Here is a 21,507-nt window from a genome sequence, read left to right on the forward strand (position 1 = left end):
TTCCTGTCAGTGAGCAGTTGTGAGGGGAAGCACAAGGTTCCCCATCAGCTCTTTGCTATACACAGAATTCTCTTACAGACAACACAAGGGGTTGCTGCTTCTCTCATCACATTGGGATTTAAATACCATATACAAGGGCTCTCGGGGAACTTTTCTGTTATGTTAAATTGTTAAATCAGCATTAACTAACAAGGAAACTAAATCCAGTTTGTACTGACACACGGATACATTCTTTCAATAAACTGTTGTGTTAGGGATCATTTGGAAATACATTAAGTTATAACAGTTCAAAATTAGAAGTGAATCAGACCAGAGAATCAAAAGAACACATGGGATCAAATCTGATATTTAGCAGGAAATTCAGGAAATTCGAAGTTTATATGAAATCTTAGAAGGTTAAGTGGGCTCTTCACATACTTTCTGTGGCCTTTTTTTAGGATTTGGACTGTTGATTCTCTGGGTCTAGAAAAGTTGACTTTGAATATTCTGATATATGCTATGAAGGGTCACCTTAGCAGTAGGAAGGAAGCATTAAAAAAAAAAAATTAAACAATAGGAAAGTGTTCACATGCCATCAGGTTGCCTGACCTTAAGCTCAACCCTTCTACCACCTCACCTTCCACTTCCCAACCCACACTCCCTGAAAAAAATGGCTCCTTGTTTTCCTATCAGGTTTTCACTCCCAGGAAATGCATGGAGAAAAAGGCTCATGTTGTATGGTCATGGTACAGGTGTCAAAATGGTCCTTAAAACTGCTCTATTTAGGAGCAGTGACACAAAGGCAAGCCTAAGACTTGTGTGAGTCCCTGCAGAGATCTGATACTGTGGTACATTGGGAGAAACCCCCAGCAAGCTGGGATTGCACTCAAGGAGATGATAAAGTTCAAGAAAAGCATTCACTGCTTTTAGGTATTTATTTTGCTGAGCACAGGTGGGAGCATCTTCAGATATGAAGACAAGACTTCTCAGGCCTATATGCAATATGTGGAAATATATTTAAGGCAGTAGGTCATAAAAATCCATATTGAGGACAACAACTGAGATGCCTCTTCTCTTACTGCTTGTCAAAAAAAAAAAAAAAAAAAGAAGAAAGAATTACTAAAGACATAATGTACTGCCAGGGCTCAAGCTTGAAGGTTTCTGTGTCCACTTGAGCTCTGCATTTCTAGGCACGCATGAGCATCCCCACAGGCAGCAAAGAGGATGATGAGAAGCCTGCATAAAACAGTTGAGGGAATTGGGGGTCATTTCTTATACAGAAGATAAAGGGAAATGTAACCTTTCAGGTGTGGAAAAAGCTGGTGCAAGTAGAAATACTTGTTTTACTGTGGACATTTGAGAATCAAATTAAAGCTTAGAGCGCAGCAAGGAGCCTTCGCATCTGACATTTAGAAAACCTTGAACAATTAAACACTGGAATATACAGCCTAGAGACAGCAATCACATCACAGACAGTCCCTGCCAGCCTGGTTAAATACCAGGAATAAGGCAGGTATGTTTGATCCTGCCCAGCTGGATGGATCAGACATCTCCAGGTCCCTTCCATCCACATGATTCTTGAACTTTAAAAACAGCCTAAATGCTCCTGTGAAATGGAAATTAAAGTCTGAAGCTGTTTAAGTTTCAGACAGTTTAGGAAACATAGTGGTCATGTTTTTAATACATTAAAAATTGCCCTTCAGTCAAACTATTAAGTTATTGAAAATTACTCACAAATTACATAATCACCATACTTTCCTATAAACAATCCCCACTGGCCTAAAGCAGAGGGTTCAAATTAACTGCACACCTGTCGTAAAACACAGGGCTGTGATGCCTCTGAATGCATAGGAATCTCCAACACATTCCCTGCATCAGTTATTTTAGAAATATAGCCATTGGAGAATCTGAAAAGCAGGTTAAATTGGGAGGAGGAAAGAGAAGGGAGGAACACAACTATTCACACCAATTGCTGGCAGCATAATTCAGAATGCCACAGAGATTTTTGGTTTTTCATTGCTTAAAACAAAACAAAAAAAAAATAAAGGCACAAAACCCTGCTATAAATCACACTTTACCTTTATTGAAAACACAGTAAAAAAAAAAATCTTCCTACAAAACATTCAGTGTAACATTTCAAACAAAGGAAAAAACACAATACCACTGCTTTTCACAAAAAGAAAAAAAAAATCAGCCTACCTAAGGCAGCAAGTATTTTCATTTATTTTTGTAACACAACAAAGGATCCACAACAGAGAACATTATAAATCGTATTCCTGGATGACCTAAAACAAACTGGGAAAGGTTTGGTGGGGAAAAGGTATTGTTTGGATTTAAGTAACGCTAAAAGCACAATTTTTCAGCTGTATTATACCTTGGTCAGATACACCCACGTGAAAGGAAAGTCAGTTGCTCAAGATTGAGTTTACAAAGCCTTAAGCACAAACCGGACCGAGAGGGGACCACCAATTCCCTGTTCAACATCTCCCAGCCTCACACGGTTCAGATTGTGCGTAATTTCTAATTTTTTTTGTAAACTGAGATCTCAACCAGTAACACTGCAATGAAAAACCTGAAAGTGCATGACAGAAGGTGTCTGCTGCCATCGTTACAGCCCAGCCAGCTGCAGCAACAGCCATAGAAACACCGGTTCAGAATTGGACTTTGACGGTCGCGTCATCCAAGCCCACGTGAAGCTGGTCCCAGGTGACAGGGATCAGAGTGCCAGCAGCACTCTGAGAATGTTCTCTGTCTCCTCAGTGGGAATTTTAAAGACAAAGCTCCACGGAGACAAGAGCAGTGTGTGTTTTCTATTTAGGTAACGTAGGGTTGGGTCTCAAACCCCACAGGGAAGGAAAGGAAATGTAGCCTTTTTTTGTATATACCTGTGTTTCACACACACACTTTGAGATTTCAAATCCGTGACCCAAATGTATCTTCATTTTCTATCCATTTGTTTTTAAAGCAATAGAACTCATAGCAGGTAAGGGAAAAATACTTTTGAAACCTACCTTTAAGAAATGGTAAGTGGCTCAACTTTTTTAGTTATATAAAGCCGGGGAGAGAAAGTTACTCACAGAGATTTTGTGACTCTAAGAATTTTTGTCCAGACTGGAAAAACTCATGGTTAGGTGGAAGTGGGGAAGTCATGCACCAATTAATTTTCTCCTTAAGCATTTCAACACATCCATTGTATCCACAGCACAGGTACTGCCATCATGCCACTTTTCTGAATGACCACTTTACATGAGGAGAGAAGGTCCAAAACATGCTCATGAAATACAAAGGTACAAAAACACACGGAAATCCTCACCCTGGGACCACACAAAGCCTGACTGAGGAGAACACTCTGCCCACACAGCGTGTGTCCATCTCTGATGGAGCGAGGCAGCAGGCACAGAGAGCTGTGCTCCCACTCCCATAAATCCCACGGCAGATGAACTGCAGCAGTTCCACAGAACATCAGCTACTGTGCAGTGACTGCCACGGCACAGGCTCAGAGGGGCTGTACCACACATCACTCCCACTGAGAAAGGGCCTGGTTGCCTCACGCCACTGGAAGTTAAAAATCACAAATATATGCAATGACTAAACTTTTTCCCTCTCACTCCTAATTCAAACTGACTTATCTCTTGGTAATTTGTTAGAGGATGCTCTAGTGACAGGATCGTTTAAATGGAATCTAGTGGTAAAACAAAAAATTAATGAATAAATGCTAACATTTTCACGACGGAGGAACAGTTCTAACTAGGGAATGTCTCTGTACAGGTTATGTGAGAAAAGAAATATATTAAAATCAAAGAAGTGCCCCAAAACTTCAATAGCTGGTATTTATGGAAGGACTGAATATATGAGGAATGCAAAATAAAGCCCTGTTCAGGAAGGAGCTTCATCCAGTGATGCTGCCTATAAAACTTAATGTAATGGGGGGAGGGGGAGCAGAAGCAACAGCAACACTTGAGGTTAGTGATCAACAAACATTTAGAAGCAACATCTCAAAATGCTCATGGAGGTACATATGAACGTTCAGACACCTAAACACCTTGAAGAATTAGGATTTCCTAATTTCTGTGTTTATGTGAGGCCTTCATACAGATACAGCTTTTAAATAGCTTGGAATTAGATATGTCAGGAGTATCAGTATGTACAGGATACTTCTGACACCACTGGCTGTTTGGAGTCACCTTCTATATTTGTTAAAACATTTAATGCTATATATATTAAAAAAAAAAATCTAAGAGCAATAAATGAAACTTTAAAAGTTACTGAAAAAATATGGTGATGAACACAGAAGTAGCAAGCATCCTCAGGTTTTCTGTTGCCAAGAGATATTTTCAGAAGTTCACAGGCTTCTATAAAGTCCAAGATAACGTTGCACTGTGAATCACAAAACAGATTTTAAGAATTGATGAAGTTGTTTTCAGTGTCAGTGAATTACTGGCGTATTTAGAAACCCTACAATTGATGTTTGTATACTAATGATACGTGTTTCTTCTTTCTCTTAGAAAGAAGAGTTTTAGGTGCTTCAACTGTGAAACATTTCAAAAACCTTCCACTAAAGCTGCCTTCTGGTATGTTTTCTTACAGTGCATACATCAGACCTATGTAGATTCCTCTTCTGCTATTTCATGTTTTGTCTGGATCAAGAAGAGTATCTGTTCTAAACATCAACGTCACAGAGTACGACAATGAATGACTTGAAAACACAGAAAAGGGAAGCAAGATGAGATGTTAGATGTCTTCAAGAATTAAGGCCAGATTTAGAAAAAAGTTTCATCAGCCCCCGAGTTCCATGAACTTCAGGATTTTAAATATAGTTTTAGTAACACGGAATTTTAAAGACTGACTAGGAATATAATCAAACAGTCTGCACAGGTGAGCTCACATCATTTCCTACCACCCTTCCCCAATTACTGGGCACACTGGGGATTCTGGAAGCCACATTTAGCGTCAATTCCTCGTGAGATGTGTTCTCCTTCCTAAGATTCTGACCAATATTCTCAGGCTTTAATTGTTAAAGTGCAACAGCTGTGGTCTGGGGGGGACACAGTTCCTCTCAGAGCCATGCAGCACTCTTGGGACAGCAAGAAGCCATTCAAACAGAGAATGACTGCACAGTCATGTACAGACAGGAGATCCTGAACAACTTCTGAGCCCCAACTGAAGAGCCGAAAGCGCCAAGCTCCAGCTCAAAAACACCCCAGCTATCACCTGGAAACCCAAGGCTGCAATCCCCACCTGAAGTCACCCAGTTCAGCACCTAGAACTGTTGTGTGGCAGAGGGACACACCACGTGCTCATCTCACACCTGGATCACAGAAAGGACCATCACAACTTCATACAACAGAGACTGTGTATACCTTGCCTGAGGTAAGGGCAGGGGGCAAGGTAGAAAAAGGGGCAGAGGTTATATCACCATCTAGGTGGTGGCTGTGGGCTTAGACTGCTCTCCCTGAATGGGATGAATTCAAAAGAAGCATTTTTGTAGAGTTCAAATACTGTTAATGTGACTGAAATAACCTGCCAGCTTACCAATAGCAAATTCAATAGTCATGGGTTGGGGAGGGAAGTCAGTGTAGGGAATATTGTCTCAAGTCAGCACTAAAATAACAAAAATCCTAATGCTAGGGAGCAGGGGATCTTATTTCATTAAAGCAGTTAGAGGTTCACAGTTCACATCAATACTTTTTTAAATTAAACTAAGCACATTTCTTTTTAAAGAGGTTACTTATATGTAAGGCCTTAGTGTCCTGTCTCTGTTCAAATTATTTCATCTAGATTAGAAAAAATTGCTATTTTCAAGATCAGAGAATATGATCTTGAGGCTCAGCTGCTGTATGTACGCCACCATCCCACCTCTGGAAGAGGAAGAAAAGAAAGAGAAAGGAAAATAAAAAAAAAATTTTAAGAATTCAAGGAAAGCCCATATGCAGGAAGAGGTTTCCACCTTATTCCTTTCTACCTGTTTCTACCTTATTCCTTCCTAATTTAGACAGTAAATTCTTTAAGAAAAGGGCCATCATGTCTTCACTACACAGGAGTAGGCACATGTGAGCACCTCAAGTAGCATCAGCTGCTGCAGAGACACACAGGAGAGCAGCAGAGACCTGGTGGGACAGAGGAGGGCTGCAGCCCCTTGGCACTCACCACTCCTGGTGACACACTGGAGGAAGTGTCACTGTCCATCCCACTGAGCACATGGCTGCAGGAGCTCCTGCCCTCCCCTCTGTGGTGCTCGAGGTGGTACTTGGGAACCAGACAAGGAAAACAACTTGTCAAATCCTTTAATTTCTATGACATTAAAACAGGGTCAAAGGTATTGGAGGAGCAGGGACAAAGATAAACATCACATTACAGACAGTAAACAAAGCTTCCTATGAATGCAAAAATTGTTACTTGTACAGTAACCAATACCACTAATTTTTAGCTTAAAAGTGATAAGCATGTGTGCTTTAGGCTTAGAAACCCCACAATATTACAGTTCTGCCACTCCATTTAATATTGTGCTACCAACACAGAATAAAGCCAAGAAATGGCTAACTTAAAACACTTAGTTTACATCTATTTTTTGGTCTTGTGTGGTATCTAGTTGAAGATGGAAGCATTGATGTGCTTTTGCCTCATAAGAAGTGAGGCAGATGTTAATGTTACTAAGATCAGCTGTATATACCTTGAAGGTATAGAACACCTGACTCTACATGAGTCAAAATACTAGGAATGTACTGTCAATATCCATTAATGAATTACCAGTTGCTTGTATTTAAGTGACAATATGTTCTGTGAAGAGTATACAGTGACCTGTATCTTACACGCAGTAACAAAGTTTTGCATAAGCATGTCATTTTCAAGGCCAAAGGTGTATTTTAATGTGGACAGTGTCACAACATCAACAGCTCATTTTAAATCAAAACACTGTCAGTAGTTGCACAGGGTAGTTCTGAATTTCCCATCCACCTTGGAAACCACACAGCATCTCAACTATCCCACAGATTCCAGTGTAAAATCTTTCCACACATAGCTTAACTCATACATCTGCCTGCAATACCCAGCAGAAGGGGTGGGGACAGTCAAGGCTGCAATGCTTGTTTTGAAAATGAGTTTTAAAGCCTTGCCTGAAGCTTGGGTGCTTCTCAGCAGGAACTGCCTCTGCTTAGTTTAAGTAATTGCCCAACTCACTCTCAGAAACCACACACACAGTATAATCCACCCTTTTCTGTGTTCCTGGGTCACTGGTGTCAGGACAAACATCTCTCCAAAGGCATGAAGAGCAAGACCAAGGATGGTTCACACTCCCTTGGTGTATTCCTAATATTAATTTCTTCAGTTTCACAGAGTGTATTTAAATAACTGTCTTAATTTTGTAACAAAAATATTTCTATATAGCTAACTGGCCTCACACACCACAATTCACCAGCCCCATCAAGACATGAGGACAATTTTGTCATACAATGACTTGCATGAAGAAGTGGACACATTTCAGTTGTTTTTAACTATAATGCTAACACATAGGGCTACAAGCTCTGAGAATACCTGAATGGTGCCCCTAATAATATATCTCCCAATATTTTAAATGTAAACACATTTTAAAACAACTTTCAGTTACAGCTCCCTGTTCTTAGTTGCAGAACTTTGACTCAGATAAAGATTTCTCTCTAAAGTGTCAGCATTAAACTCAAACAACAGAAAAGATGCTTGTAAATCTTAGTGAAATCAAGCAATTTTACTTTGTCTTCCAAGACTTGGTACAACACATCAACAGTCAGTTCAATAAGCCTTGCATTTATACCAATCACACACACAAAAAAGTAACTCTCTAGCATCATATTTACTACAGCAATATTTACATTATGCCCCAGATCAAGTCAGAAAAGGCAGCTTAAAAAAAAAAAAAAAGAGAAATCCTCATGTGTACTGGAGCTTGATTTTTTAAGCACTTTAGTGAAAAAAACAAGCAGACATTCACACAGACAGCAATAAGGGCGACAGCCCAGAGCAGTCATCTCAGGAGAACAGTCAAAGAGTTTCTGACACAAGGTTTACCTTATTTCGGAACCACAGTGGAAAGCAAGTTGTCCCCAACTGATCATATATAAAACCCCAAACTACAGACAGACTGACACAGTTGTTTTACAGAAATGGGAAATAAACAGGAATATTTTCTGGCTCCCTACATGATGGGCACTCACTGAACATGTCCCCATTCCAATCTGTTTGAAGCAGGACAAAAATGCAACCAGATTTTGAATACTTACTTGGTTTTTTTCTTTACTGTAAACTGCTTACAGGATTCCCAAGGCTGCAGTAATGCTATGAGAAAGGATGTTACCACCCACCAATGCCATCCTGAATCTAAGGTCTCTGAGCAGTTAAACTGTAACACTGCAGAAATTCAAACTACCAAGATTGAACACACAAGTTTTACTTATCAAACCACCTATGTCATCTCTATAATCTTAATTTATGATATCTATACATATAGGCCTATATACATCTTCATGTGTACATTAAAAAAACAGGCTAGTGACAGACACTGAACTGTGCCACTGAACAGAAATCCTGGTAACTGGAGTACAAATTCAGAGAAATTTACTTCAAATTAAAGACTGTAGAAAACTGCAACTGCAGCCTCCTAGGCCTGTGCTCCTTGCATTGATTACAAGTACTGCTTACACACAGTAGTTCATCAAGAATTTTACAGGGGGGTACTGGGAAGGGTAAAGGACCTCCACAGCACAGTAGCTCACAGAACTGTAAGAGCTGTGACAGGGGGTCTACACAGCTTTTTACAAAGCATACTAGGCTCAGATTTAACACTGAAGGTAATCTTCATGTGGACTTCAATAAGACATTGTTTGACCACCAGTAAAGCAACCTGGCATTTAGAGCTAAGGACAGACAGCTGAAAACATTGGCCTTCCAAGAAAGCATCATGACACAGCCTACTGTATGCAGCACAAAGGGAACTGTGATCTCCACCAGTTACTGCTATTTTTAAGACATTCTTGTAGAACTGTTTGTCTCCTGTCAAGGATGCCTACTCCAGGTACTTTACATTTCCAGTAAGGGTCATATTGGGCTTCAAGTGTATCTTTTCTTCTTTTTTTTTTTAACCAAGTCCCAAAGTTATTCTTTATAGCTGTGTTTGTGTAACACAGGAGGTACTGTGCATTCAAAATGGTAACAAGTTTAAAAATAAAGATGTGAGACTTTCAACAAATAAAAAGGAATGCGTTATTCTCTTCAGTTTCCAGTCTTCAAGGCACCTCCTGCATTAACTTACTGGGGAATAAACAAGCAGACCAAAAGTTCACTGGAAAGAGAAGAATGTGACACACCTAACTTCCTCAGAAGCACAGAGCATCAAAAATGAGACAAGGCTGGACCCAAACTAACAACAACTAAAAGCAATCTAAAAATGCTGATGAGATGACGGGAATGCCATGAGGTTGATGTTTTCAGCTCTGTTGATTGCAGGTGATTGTTATCACAGTGATTTCTGATGGCCATTTGCGGACGGCTTTGTCTCCGAGTCTCTTGGATTGTTTGATAGATGAAGTTTATCTAATCCTGCAAAATATTAAGAATGAGATAAAACTCAGACTCTCCCATGTTTCATGCATACATGAGTTCAAAAGAATACAGAGAATCCAAATTCTACTTTGTGGTTAAGGACTTCACATTTGCTGAAGACCAGAACTGACCTCCTAGCTCCGGTAAGAATTACTTCTGGGAAATTCCCTCAGTGGTTTTTAAGTGAGAAAACCCCATTAAAACAGACAAGTATGGAAGCCAGAGAATCCTCACTTAACATTGCTGAAATCACAGGCTTAGATGTTAAGAACCAAGAAAGACTTGCAATACTTTACCCTGTCAACCTACAAAGACCTAAGTAATTACCTAAAATACTTCTTTTAAACTATAGCATCTTTCTGAAAATCACCCATTGTTGATCCAAATGTCATTGGTGATGACCATATCACCTCTCTAAAGTGTTTATATGTCTAATAACATTTTTAGGCCTACATTATTATGATTTATCTCAGTTTCCAGCCATTTGTTCTTATTGCACAGTTCTCTACTATTAGTGCTAATTCAAGTCTCACATCCTGCCCCAGGCAAGTAATTAAATTACTCTTTTTGGGGGGAGGGAGGGGAGGTGGGGAAAGGTGGTAAATTTAAACATATTTTATTCACAAGAGGCATGATGTCAGTCCTTCCTTGCTTGCTACAGTTCCTCTCTGAACTCTCCTATCAAGCCTCTAAAATTACGGATCAAAAATGGAAAGAGCTTAAATTCATTTAGTGTAGACTATACTGAATGTTTTACTCAAGTGCCATGACATACAAAGTTAAATTTCTTGCATTGCTGGAATTCCAAAATTGACTGCACTACTAAAGAACCTAAAACTCCTCAATAGTGTCTTATTTGTAAGTCCCAATATTACATGAACTCTTTTTGGTCATAGGCCAATTTTGGTTCTCATTCTTGACACTGTTTGTTATGTACAGCAGTGAAAACAAATCCAGGTTTTTGTCAGGAATCTGGACATTTCAGGGTTTATAACTCCCTACTTGTGTCAAATTCAGCGACCACCTATCCTACTGCTCCTGCATTTTCAGGTCTGTTACACTGCCTTCAACATACATAGTTTTTTATTAAACACTTTATTTATAATTATTTTACAATAATTTTAACCTAATTTGCTACCAGCAGAGGTGCACTCTGAGAAGTGCTTGGAGTTTGTTTCAGCATCACAACTCTGAAAGCAGTAATCAGTGAAAATTAACATGAGTAACTTTTAGATGCTGCAAACTGAATCCACAGTTACAAAGAAACAATTAAGTTTCACCATTAATCCTCACAATATAAGCAAATACCACTCTAAGGATCTAAAAAGACAGGAGACTTGTTAATTAGTAAAGACAAGATGTAGCAACAACAATACATATGTACATTTTATCCTCTTAGTATCAAATGTGTTTCAAGTCTTTCTTCTATGATCAAGAAATATGAATGTACAATTTGATCAAATTTTTTGTTATATCAGGTACAGGTTTGACTCAGACATCTGCTAAGATTCTGTATATTCCATACAAAGATTTTCTGAACACGTGCTGGAAAAAAGCATCACAACAAAGCAGCGAAGACCTCCACTATTTTACGGAGCTAATAAGTTGCTTTAAACAAAAAACAGCCAACCCATACACAAGCTGCAGTTCTGGTTTGTAATAATTGGTCACTACTGTGCTCTCCAAAGGCTGAAAATCCAACTGCAGATCAGCAAGTCTCACATATCATTAAAATCAACACTGTACTTTAGCTCTGGACTCTTCAGAAAAAACCACACTGCTATGAATCCTCATTTTAACTTACGGAAACTTCCACCAAAAGAAAAGTTTCCAGAACTTTACCAGTAACATGCACATCAAGGCAACAACAGTGGAGAAAGGAAATCTTCAAGCACAAACAGAATTCTCAGAGCTGTGTTACCTAATGCCTTCAGGAGCTCTTCTCGCACAGCAGAAGTGAACTTTCTGACCAGACACAATGTTGTCATGATAGCAAAGAGCAAGTTGTAAGATAGTACAATATAGAAGTTCCCCAGCCAGTTGAACCTTCCAAAGTCTCCAAGCAGATCAAATCTGGTGATTCCTGTTAAATTGCATGTAAGATTTAGATCAAAATATTTATAACATTTTTTAAAGAAACATAAAAATTTATTTCTATTACATTTACATTTGAATGCAGATTTCTTTCAGACAACACATTAGAAGACACACCGTTAAATGCACAAGACAGTGTTCTCAAGATCATATTCTACTTTGTTGACCACTATAAAACTATACCAAAACCCTTACCAAAATGTTTCCTAAATTTCCTAGGAAAATGCTTGAATAATGTGAGTTGAAATTGTCTATTCTAGGTAAGAACTTGGCTTTTATAATTTCAATAAATAAATAAAACTAGGAAAAAAAAAATCTAGCTTTAGCATGAAAACTGCTTGAAACTTCAGTTTCTATGAAATCCTTATTTATTCCAGAAAGGATGAAATGCCCCATGGGCTTCCTTATAAAAAAATACACGTAGCAAAGAGCCTTTCTATGAGAGCCACAACATCTTGTGGTAAACACTAAGCCTTTGTAAGTGTTTTTCCAGAGCCATTGTTTTTGAAACCAAAGTTTAAAGACATCTTTGCAACTGCAGTTTTTCTCCTGGATAAACCCACTGCTACAGCCATGGAGTATGTGGCTGAAAGACGGTGCTGACAGGTCTCCTTCACAGTGCATCTCAAACCCTGACACTCGGGCTTTGTGCTGATCAAAGGCCTGTCAATCACTACAGTTAAATGAACACAATTTTTCCAACACGTGGAAATGTCTACAAGCTGTAGGGCCCATCCCAGAAAGCAGGAGAGGAAGAACCGTAGGCTGCTCTTTTGTCAAGTCTTAGCAAGTACCACACTGAATAAATGGCAGAACATTGAGAGGATACCCACAAAACCATTGTCTATGATTGCTAAACCATTATATTCCCAAAAAACCTCTGGTGTAGATGATGTCACAGGAAAACTTGTTCTTACAATAGGCAAAAGAAGATTTGCTTTATCCCAGAACTAACACAGCAGCACCAAATGAGGCAATGACAAAACAGCCCTGGCTCTGAAGCTCCTGGAAGTGAGTTTTCTGTTAAGTTATTTCATAAAGGTTTGGGGTCTTTTAAGAACTGACTTCAACAGTGATAATAAAGGAAGAGAGACAGAATTAAGGGTCAGTTACCCTCCTTTCAAGGGTAAGCTTGGCACTTAAGAATCTCATTGTGACTGGATACCAAAGACTTGCAGCTAATTATCACAATGTTAAAAGATACACCTACTTCTTGTACTCGGCATCAAAACACGGGAATCAAACTTCATATCTAAGGCAAAGATCCCAAAATGAAGAAAATGAAAAGAAAAAGTTTCAAAGGATGAAGCAAAACAATCACTGAAGCTGATCAAAATAGCAACAGGGAGAAATATCAAAAAAGCTCAGAAGATCTTACCACAAAAAGAAGAAAATGGCTGCCTGAATTAACTGGTAAAGAGATGAAGGACAAAAAACTGCTTTTCCACTTAAAGGCAAACAGTGTCCTTAACATTTCCAAAGGCAGCAGTGTTTCAGTCAGACTGTGAGGTTACAGGAAAATTGAGAAAGTCAGATTTGAATGTACAGTCTTCCAGAGCTTTAAAGGAAAAGAAACAAAACAGGTAGAACACCAGGGCGAGAGTTCTCTGGAAAAGGAATAACATTCCTTGATACAAATAGGTCCAGAAGAACAGCAACCCACAGAGCAGTGTTACAAGGACAAACAGAAATGAACCCTGACACTTCTGTTAGAGCAGGTGGGAAAATACTGTCTATATATTACATTCAACTTCTTCTTACAAATAAAAAATGTCACTGCTCATGAGAAAAGATCTGACACAGTAACATTTCGTAAACTTGTGGGAGAAAGAGATAAAAAGCTTTGGATGACTTTCTTACAGAAGAAGTACCTACTGAGCTCACAGAGAAAAAAAAAAACAAGACTAATTTGAAAAACTATTTAGTAGTTGAATAGAAACCTGCATCTCTACTGCTCCAAATACATATACACAAGAGCTGGTGACAATTTACAAAATATTAGAGAATTCTTCAGGTTAAAAAAAATAGTATGTTTTTAGACTGTACATACAAAGAAGTTTAAAATCCCTGTTTACGGGGGATTTTAACGCTCAAGAGTAGAATTCTAGGAGAACTTTTGTATATTAGAAATTTCCATTTTGTCTGCAATTGTTTGTTTCTGTGTTCCTGATTAATAAGTGCCCTGTTCCCAATTTGTTTCTCGGTGGTTAGCAGTATGGTGCTGATGGGAAACATTTTTGAAGGGCTGCTAAAAGACTGAAAAGTTCTGGGAAAAAATGAATTAACTTATTTAAGTAGAATAACTTATTTTAGTAAAAACTTTCCTGGAGTTCTGGAAGAATGACAGATTAGACACATCCATCACCTACATATCTAATAAGAATGCTATGAAACATAAAAAATTCTATTTCCATTTTTAAAACTTGAAGAAGGTCAGTGCATGTATCAGATAACTTTTGCTTTTTCACCTTTCCCATAAGGATAAAGTCCAGCCTTTTCAGTATAGTCTAGAAACTTGCTTTTTTAATAAAGAGAAAAGACTATGAATCTGCTTAACATATTTATTTCTTTTCATCTATTCAGTGCCACAGGGCAGTGGCATGTAGTGCAACACACATTGATATTTTTGCAAAGCACCACATGACTCACTGTACTCTAATACACTCTATTAATCCTGTTTGGACAGCTGTGACTGTGCATTTGTTAGCTGTGTGTTAATTGTTCCATCTTTTTTCTTCTTTTATTTATCTCTATGGCAAACTATTCAGGAATTTCATTTGTTAGTCTGTTTTTTAAGTGAGTTTTACCATTAATCTGTTTCCTATGAGACAACAATGGACCCAGCGTGTACACTTACTGCCACAGAATCCAGTTATTATCAACTCTTAATCTCATGGATCATTAACAATTAATTTTATTTTCTTTTAAACAATTCTTGAATGCAGTAACTCACTGGACACAAACTAACATTTTAATTCTGTTCTGAAACACTGATTTTTCAACATAACATCTTGCTCTGTGTGCTAGAACCGTTTTACTTCTTAGATCTTTATTGTACTGTCTGTATTTTAAATCTACACTAGTTTAAATACTTGAATTATTCTTTTGTACTTTTGTGAAGTTTTACTAGAGATTTTTTAAAAATGAGCTCTAGAATGCATTTTTTAAGATTCAACGCTCCAAAATGCATTACAGAGATTTTATTGTCTGTTGTAGAAATGAGTACTGAATCTACTAAAACTCCTCATCTGTAGATACACCCAGTGTGACAATATACAGTGTAGTTTACTAGAAAACATTAACTACTCTTGATTCAGCAGTATTCTGGTTGAAAAGAAAATCAGCTACAGAACTGCTGGGCATGCACTGCTGGTCTGTAGGCCTCAGCCAAAACTTCTCATCTTGTATTTAAGACTTGTACAGCCCGAGGTGAAGACTTTTGTTTAGTTCCACTTAATGTTCCCAATGAAATTCACATTAGCTGCAAGAATTCCGCACCACTTAAATATATAATAGCCTTGAAATCTAACTTCAAGAATTCAAGCTGCAGATTACCTTATTGAACAAGGTGAAGATACAAAACATCTTTCAAACTGGTTAAAATAGTTTAACTACTTCAAATGCTACTGCCAGTTCTTAACAATAGAATCAGAATTTCTTCAGTTCTGCTACGCTGGACTCTGAATTTTTTAATTTGAAAAATGAACTAACAAAAAATACAAGCAGATTATTTTAGAGAAAATGAAAGTAGCCTGGTATCATTGCTGATAAAGAAAAAACTTAATAAATGAAGGGTCATTAACTGTTTTTAAAAAAACATTTTCACTCAATGTTATCTCAAATGTTTTACCTGGAATCCCTGAATGTGTTTTTTGACAGAAACTGAGCACTGTAATTTCACAGTGAACATGAAATTATTTTATACTTCCCCGGACAATCAGTTCTCATAACTATTCCTCTCCTCATCTCCTGTTCTAAGTTTCCAATCTGACCTACCTTTTTAAAAGAATATATTCTGTAGAAAATGCTTCGCATCTCTTCCTTAGAAAGTATGTTCTGCAGCTCATGTATGTCGAATGTACATTCAACAGCTCACTCTGGTGTAGAAAAGAAGCCCATGCATACATGCTCTTTCCATTGAAAATGATGACAAATTAAAATACAGCTGTAGGTTGTTCTTTTGTGTTGTCGGGTTGTTTTTTTAAATTCAATTAAACATCCTTTATTACAGTGTGTTGTACTTCCATTTCACTTACCCAGTGTCCTTGACATCACTGGCAAAGCAGAGCTCAGCACCAAGATGGAGACACAGTTCCCGATGATCTGTTTGAAAATGATAAACAGTAGTTAAATGATAAATGAGATTGCTGAAGGGAACACAAAGAAAAACAGTGGTCAAGATGAAAAAGAAGAATTCTTAAAAGGTACATTCTACAAATTAAACATAAAGCAATTTTCTTTAATAATATAGTAATATATTGTTAGTCTCGCTGACTTCTGTTACACTTTCCCATATGGTGTTACACAAGATGAAGATGATCCATGAAAAAAATCAAATATGTCATCATGTGATTTTAATCAAAGTGTTACATATGCTTAGATTCAAAACAATTCAAAACTACCACGTTGCAAAGCATCAACTGTTTACTTAATTCCTGCAAACGTTTTATAAAAGAATCATTCCATGGGCTTAGAAGAGACGACTGATACATCATCAGCTTAAGCCTTGGATGTAACTGCTTGCAGGATTAGCATTATTTAAAAAATTACAACAAAGAGCTTCCTTTCAATTCAATGCCTGTTGTCTACTTTAAATAGTACAAAAAAATTCACAGCTGTTAGATTTTACTCTAGTTCTTGTGAAGGCTTTATAAAGAGTAATTGAAACTTTCTTTCACAAAGGATCATTTTCTTCAGTCCTATTTCTATCAGTATCTAAAAGAAAAAAAAAACGAACCTGAAAACTTTTTGAAAGTAGGTAGACATTTGTGCATTCACTATTTATCCCTACACTATTTCTGGCATACTGTAAACAATTAAAAGGAAACAATAAGAGCATTCCAACTCTCTACAATTTATCTAGTATAACCATTCTGTGTGTTGACCTACTTTCTCCCTTCTAACAATTTATAGTAAAAATATCTTCATCCATTACTTAAAAAAAACCAAAAAGCCCACAACAAAAAACAAACAATGAAACACACTGAAAAACTAAATTCAACATCTGTTCCTTAGTTACTGATCACCTCCCCTTGTCAGCTGTGGGAATATTTTGCCAAAAACCTAGGCATTAGGTAACAGCATTTATTATTGAGAAGCTAGTGGTAAATTGTAGAAAGTCAAATTAGCTTTAGATTGCTAAATGTTGCTGAATAGCCCTCCTCAGTCTTAGTTTAATTATTCAAATTTGAATTACTTTGTCTGTATTACTTCTAGAAACCGACTTGTTCAGAACTCAAACAAGCTCCCTGAAGTACAGTTAGCACAATCAAAGTTACTCATTAGCAATACGTTTTCTTTGAGAAAAGTTCTTTCACTTGCTTTTCTATAGCCAGTTAACAAGCTCTGCCATTCCCGGCTTTTTACAAGTGAATGGATGCCATCCAAGCTAAACAGAGCACATCCTTTTTCCCACTCATTCAGCATTTTGAAAATCTTCCAGTTTGTGTTTACGCAGCTTACAAACAAATACTGATCACTGCAAATGAGCCATTCAGGGCAATTACTAAGAGAGTCAGTTTGTCTTGGGTGGCAAGAAAGAGAGGAGGGGGCCATCCCCATCCCAGACTGCACCTCACCTTTGTCATAGTTGTGTCATCCTTCCTGGGAGTGAAATTTTCAAAAAAACGAAGACTGTAGAAGCCAACAACAGAGGATACCATGAGATAGCTGTGAGAATCAAGGAAAAAGGAACCTCCAAGGAATGCAAGCTTCACTCAAGTTCTCAGCAGTCTCCTAAAAGTCTTAAAAACTAAAGAAAAAAGAAACAAAAACACTTCAAGTGTTTGAGAAGGACTGACCCATTTCTTTCTTCTTTACAGGCAAGTGTCTTAGTAAATTACCAGTGTCCCAGAAAACTAGACAGAATACTTGTTAACAGACAGAATTCTTACAGAAAGGATACAAAATCAAAATGATTTCAAGTGCTGCTCCCACAAAGCCAAAGGTGGATAGGGAGGCATTTCCTATTCCAGGCCCCTACAAGAAGAAAAAACTTTGCATAATTTCACAGAATCACAGAATTTAATAAGATACATAACACTTCATAAAGTTAACATCTACCAGGACCAAAAAATTAACATCTTCCATGAATATAGCCTTTTCTGAATACAGTGTTTTAGGGGTGTTCTGATGTCCTAACCTGCAAGTCCAACATCCCATGAAACGGCATCAGCAGCTTTGAAACTGCAGTGAAATGTATTGCCAAGACAGAAGGGATAATGATTCACTTGGGATGCACTCTGCACCCACCCACCAGGCTGTGTTTTATACATACTCCACTGCTTTGGAAACTTTAATAAGATGTCTCAAAGTTAAAAATTTCTAATTGTTCACAACGCCATTGGCAGAGTGGCCATCACACCGAACACCTTGTACAGCTCTGGCAGCTCATACCCAGCTATGCCCTGGGGAAAGCACTACAAAGTTAATAAAACAGCCCTCGTGATTAAAGATACTATGAGTCAATGAGCTGTTCTTTACTTTCTTTAAGTATTTTCATAGTAAAGAAGGAAAAAATGACATGTTTTCTAAGAGGAACACAAACCAAGCCAAGCTTTTCATATTGTTTTTTAATATAGATTCTTAAATTGAACATTACTAGTCTGTATGAAAGTAGAAGACGTAAGTAAAGCACAAACTTTACAGCTTTGCTTTACTGAATCACTGTATCTACATAAAGCTTCTGCACTAGTTTTCATATGAACTCACTATAACATGACATGTAATAAATGTTTGTGTTTGCACAGGAACAAAATCTAGAAGCAAAGTCAAGGTCAAGGCTCATTAGTTTCCGTGTTATTAAAGCAGAAGTTCTCACTTGCACTTCTGTAAGGACTCCAAAGTTTTACTAAACTTAAAAAAATCATAAAAAAAGTTTACTTTACCCCTGATCCCTTTGGCATTGCAGTCTCATCTACCAACAGGTAAAGAATGTTGAGAGCAACCAAGAGAACTGAGATGGACTATAAAGTAGAAATAGTCTTGTTATTTAAAAGTATTCCACATGCTTAAAAGGTATACATTTATCCCCATCGGACTCCATAATGTCAAGTTCTTTTAAAATGGTCCAGAAATATCCAGAAATATCAAGATTGTTGCTTAAACACACATCACCCAAAAATTTTAAAATTATTCCCCCCTACAAACAAACAAAGAATTCTTCATAATTTTTGTTGAGGAAAAAGAAAAAGATAAAAGGAGAAAAAAAAAGGAGTGAGAGTTCTTACCGTCTCAATCAGTAGCAATATCATGACAGCTGGATAGACTAAATTCCTTTCCCAAGCAGAAGCTTTTTTCCTCCTTTCTGTCCAGAAGAGAAAAACCAGAAGCTTAATAGCATAGATCACCTTAGAATATAACAAGTAAGAATCATTCAGCTATCTATAAACTCTTGTTGTACCTACAGGTAACAACAGTAACTTTATCTGGAACAAACATCAACCAGTTCATAAAAACATCCACCCTGCAGAGCTGTACAAAGCAATGCCAAAAATATGAAGCCTCTCTAGAGAAAGGTTGGGGAGACAGAACTAACAGATTTTTCTCTCTTGCATGCTTTACCCTAGCTTTTTCTTCTCCTGGCACACAGCAGTTCTACAAAGTTGAAAATACACTGAATTTAAAAATATGCTGTTTACATGTATATATTAGCATGACCTAAAGGGACAGAACAGAATTTCTGATATTTAAATGGTATTTTCCTCGTGTAAGGCAAGAAAGACAAGACCAACTTCACTGGACATCACCAGCATGTGCAAAAAAAACCCCACAATTCGTTCTTACCACAGTCTTAGTTTGCACACAACAAATTGATAAATGCAAAAATCCCACAAACCTTTGAATAAGTAAGGAAATCTCTGTTGAGTTGCTGCCATCACCAGAAGTATCACTTTTCAGTTTTAAAAGACACAAACCTGCTAAGAATTATTTTACTGCTCTTTAACACAATTTGACTTTTATAGAGAGAAGTCAAAAAGGAAAAGTATTGTCTTAGATTAACACAAATAATCATAAACATATTATTAATTATGAGAAGACCACAGTATTGAGCTCCATGCAAGGAAGTCAAGTGTTTCAATTTCTCTAAAATTATGTTAAAGATAAGATCCAAATCAGACTCGCTACTTAAATTTGTTTGTGGGAGGGGCGCAAGGATTCTGTGTCATGTATTTATAGGAACTATGACAATTTGTAGGGCACAAATTTGGTTAAGAACAAACTTCAATCAATCAAGCCACTGATACAAGCTAAACACAGCACCTTAAGGTCATTTATTGAACTATAATTCACAGGAAACACTGGAAAAGTTCATTACCTAGATTTGTTTTCTTGCTTTTCACTTTTTCAAGCTCCCGTTCCAGCTCTACTGTCTGGTATTCCACTGTGGAAGATACACCTTTTAAAAAAGAACAGAGTATTTTGGATGAGACTAAGTAGTGTGAGACACACGGTGACAATTCAGATTTAGGAAGCATCACATTAACACCTGTGACTTGAAACTGCAGGTGTTTCTTTGAGACTCTTCAACTGCTTTTCAAAAAACAGTCAAGAGCCTCTAACTCTGTCTAACCAGTAGAGTTCAGCATATCAGAGGTTTCAGTGTGATCTGTGATCCACGCCTGTCCTGCTGAGAACAGCCATGGCTAAGCTTTTGCACAGGTCCAACGACCACAGTGTGACAGGCAGGATGTGTCAAATGCCTCACTCTGCATCCCTATATGATTCTTGCCTTCAAGGGCATTATTACTCAGCAACACAAAGGCAAAGTGGAGCTTTGCCTCCAAAGTGTCTAGAGCTCCAGTTTCAGCTTCTGCCCCACCTTCCCTTTCCTCAGCAAGCTCAGTTTGCACACTGTTGACCTGCTTGGTAACATATCTTCTGCTCATACCAGTTTGCCTGATCTGTCAGTCTCTCCGTGCAACAGAGCTCCCCTCTGACAGCCACAATCAGATATTGCCCACAACCCCACAAGGCCATACTCTTCCACTTTCCTTTTCACAGTTTACAGCATACGTGTGTCACTGTTGTGCAACTCCTCATACTCTCTCCTCTGCAGCAGCTGAAAACTGACAACCATAATATTAACTCTTTTCTTCCTGCTAATTTTCTCCCTAAAAGTTGCTCAGCGACTTTTTTTCCTATCCCTACACAGCCTCTAGGAAACCCAGCCCATTTTTTCTCTCCATTATTTTTCTCTTCAACCTTCCATGCTCTTCCAACCACTTCTCTTTCCCAGTGGTTTCCCTCCTTGATGCCAGTTCCTCCACAAACACTGCCCAGTGTTCAGGTACTGACACAGCTCTGCAATGATGACTAGAAATCTGCTGTTTCAGTTCCCATCTCATTATTCCTCCTTTAGCTTTCACTCTCTGCAATCACAAACTGAAAATATTCCTCCTGGGATAAGTTAGAAACACTCTCCACTCACCCTTGCCCCACTTTCATCCCTTTTATTTCTCAATAATTTCACCTGAAAATAAGAGTTCATATTTTCCCTGTCTATTCTAGACCAATCTCACTCTGCAAAAACACTCTGTGGCAGTGACAGTTCAAGGTCTTAACAAATCCAAAGTCCTCTCCTGTTATCATTTGTCTCAATTTACATTCACACCCTTCACCTGTTGGCCATTCCCTACCCACGGC

At 37.9% G+C, this 21,507-nt stretch overlaps 1 protein-coding gene across 2 annotated transcripts in view; it reads right to left on the minus strand.

Annotated features, from left to right (window-relative positions):
* Positions 1 to 7,678: 7,678 nt before the first annotated feature.
* Positions 7,679 to 21,507, minus strand: part of LMBR1 (limb development membrane protein 1) — a 65,880-nt gene continuing 52,051 nt past the window's right edge. For both annotated transcript variants that reach the window (XM_018084952.3, XM_025896358.2), the window contains 8 exons: positions 20,180 to 20,260; positions 19,092 to 19,168; positions 18,750 to 18,827; positions 17,768 to 17,841; positions 17,442 to 17,532; positions 15,900 to 15,966; positions 11,471 to 11,632; positions 7,679 to 9,546 (listed from right to left, as the gene is read on the minus strand). In XM_018084952.3, coding sequence (XP_017940441.1) covers positions 9,464 to 9,546; positions 11,471 to 11,632; positions 15,900 to 15,966; positions 17,442 to 17,532; positions 17,768 to 17,841; positions 18,750 to 18,827; positions 19,092 to 19,168; positions 20,180 to 20,260 — 713 coding nt within the window. In that variant the 3' untranslated portion in view covers positions 7,679 to 9,463. The remainder of the gene's footprint in view (positions 9,547 to 11,470; positions 11,633 to 15,899; positions 15,967 to 17,441; positions 17,533 to 17,767; positions 17,842 to 18,749; positions 18,828 to 19,091; positions 19,169 to 20,179; positions 20,261 to 21,507) is intronic.

Source organism: Manacus vitellinus, unplaced genomic scaffold, assembly GCF_001715985.3.
Source record: "Manacus vitellinus isolate BGI_N305 unplaced genomic scaffold, ASM171598v3 scaffold_79_pilon, whole genome shotgun sequence".
NCBI classification, from domain to species: Eukaryota; Metazoa; Chordata; class Aves; order Passeriformes; family Pipridae; genus Manacus; species Manacus vitellinus.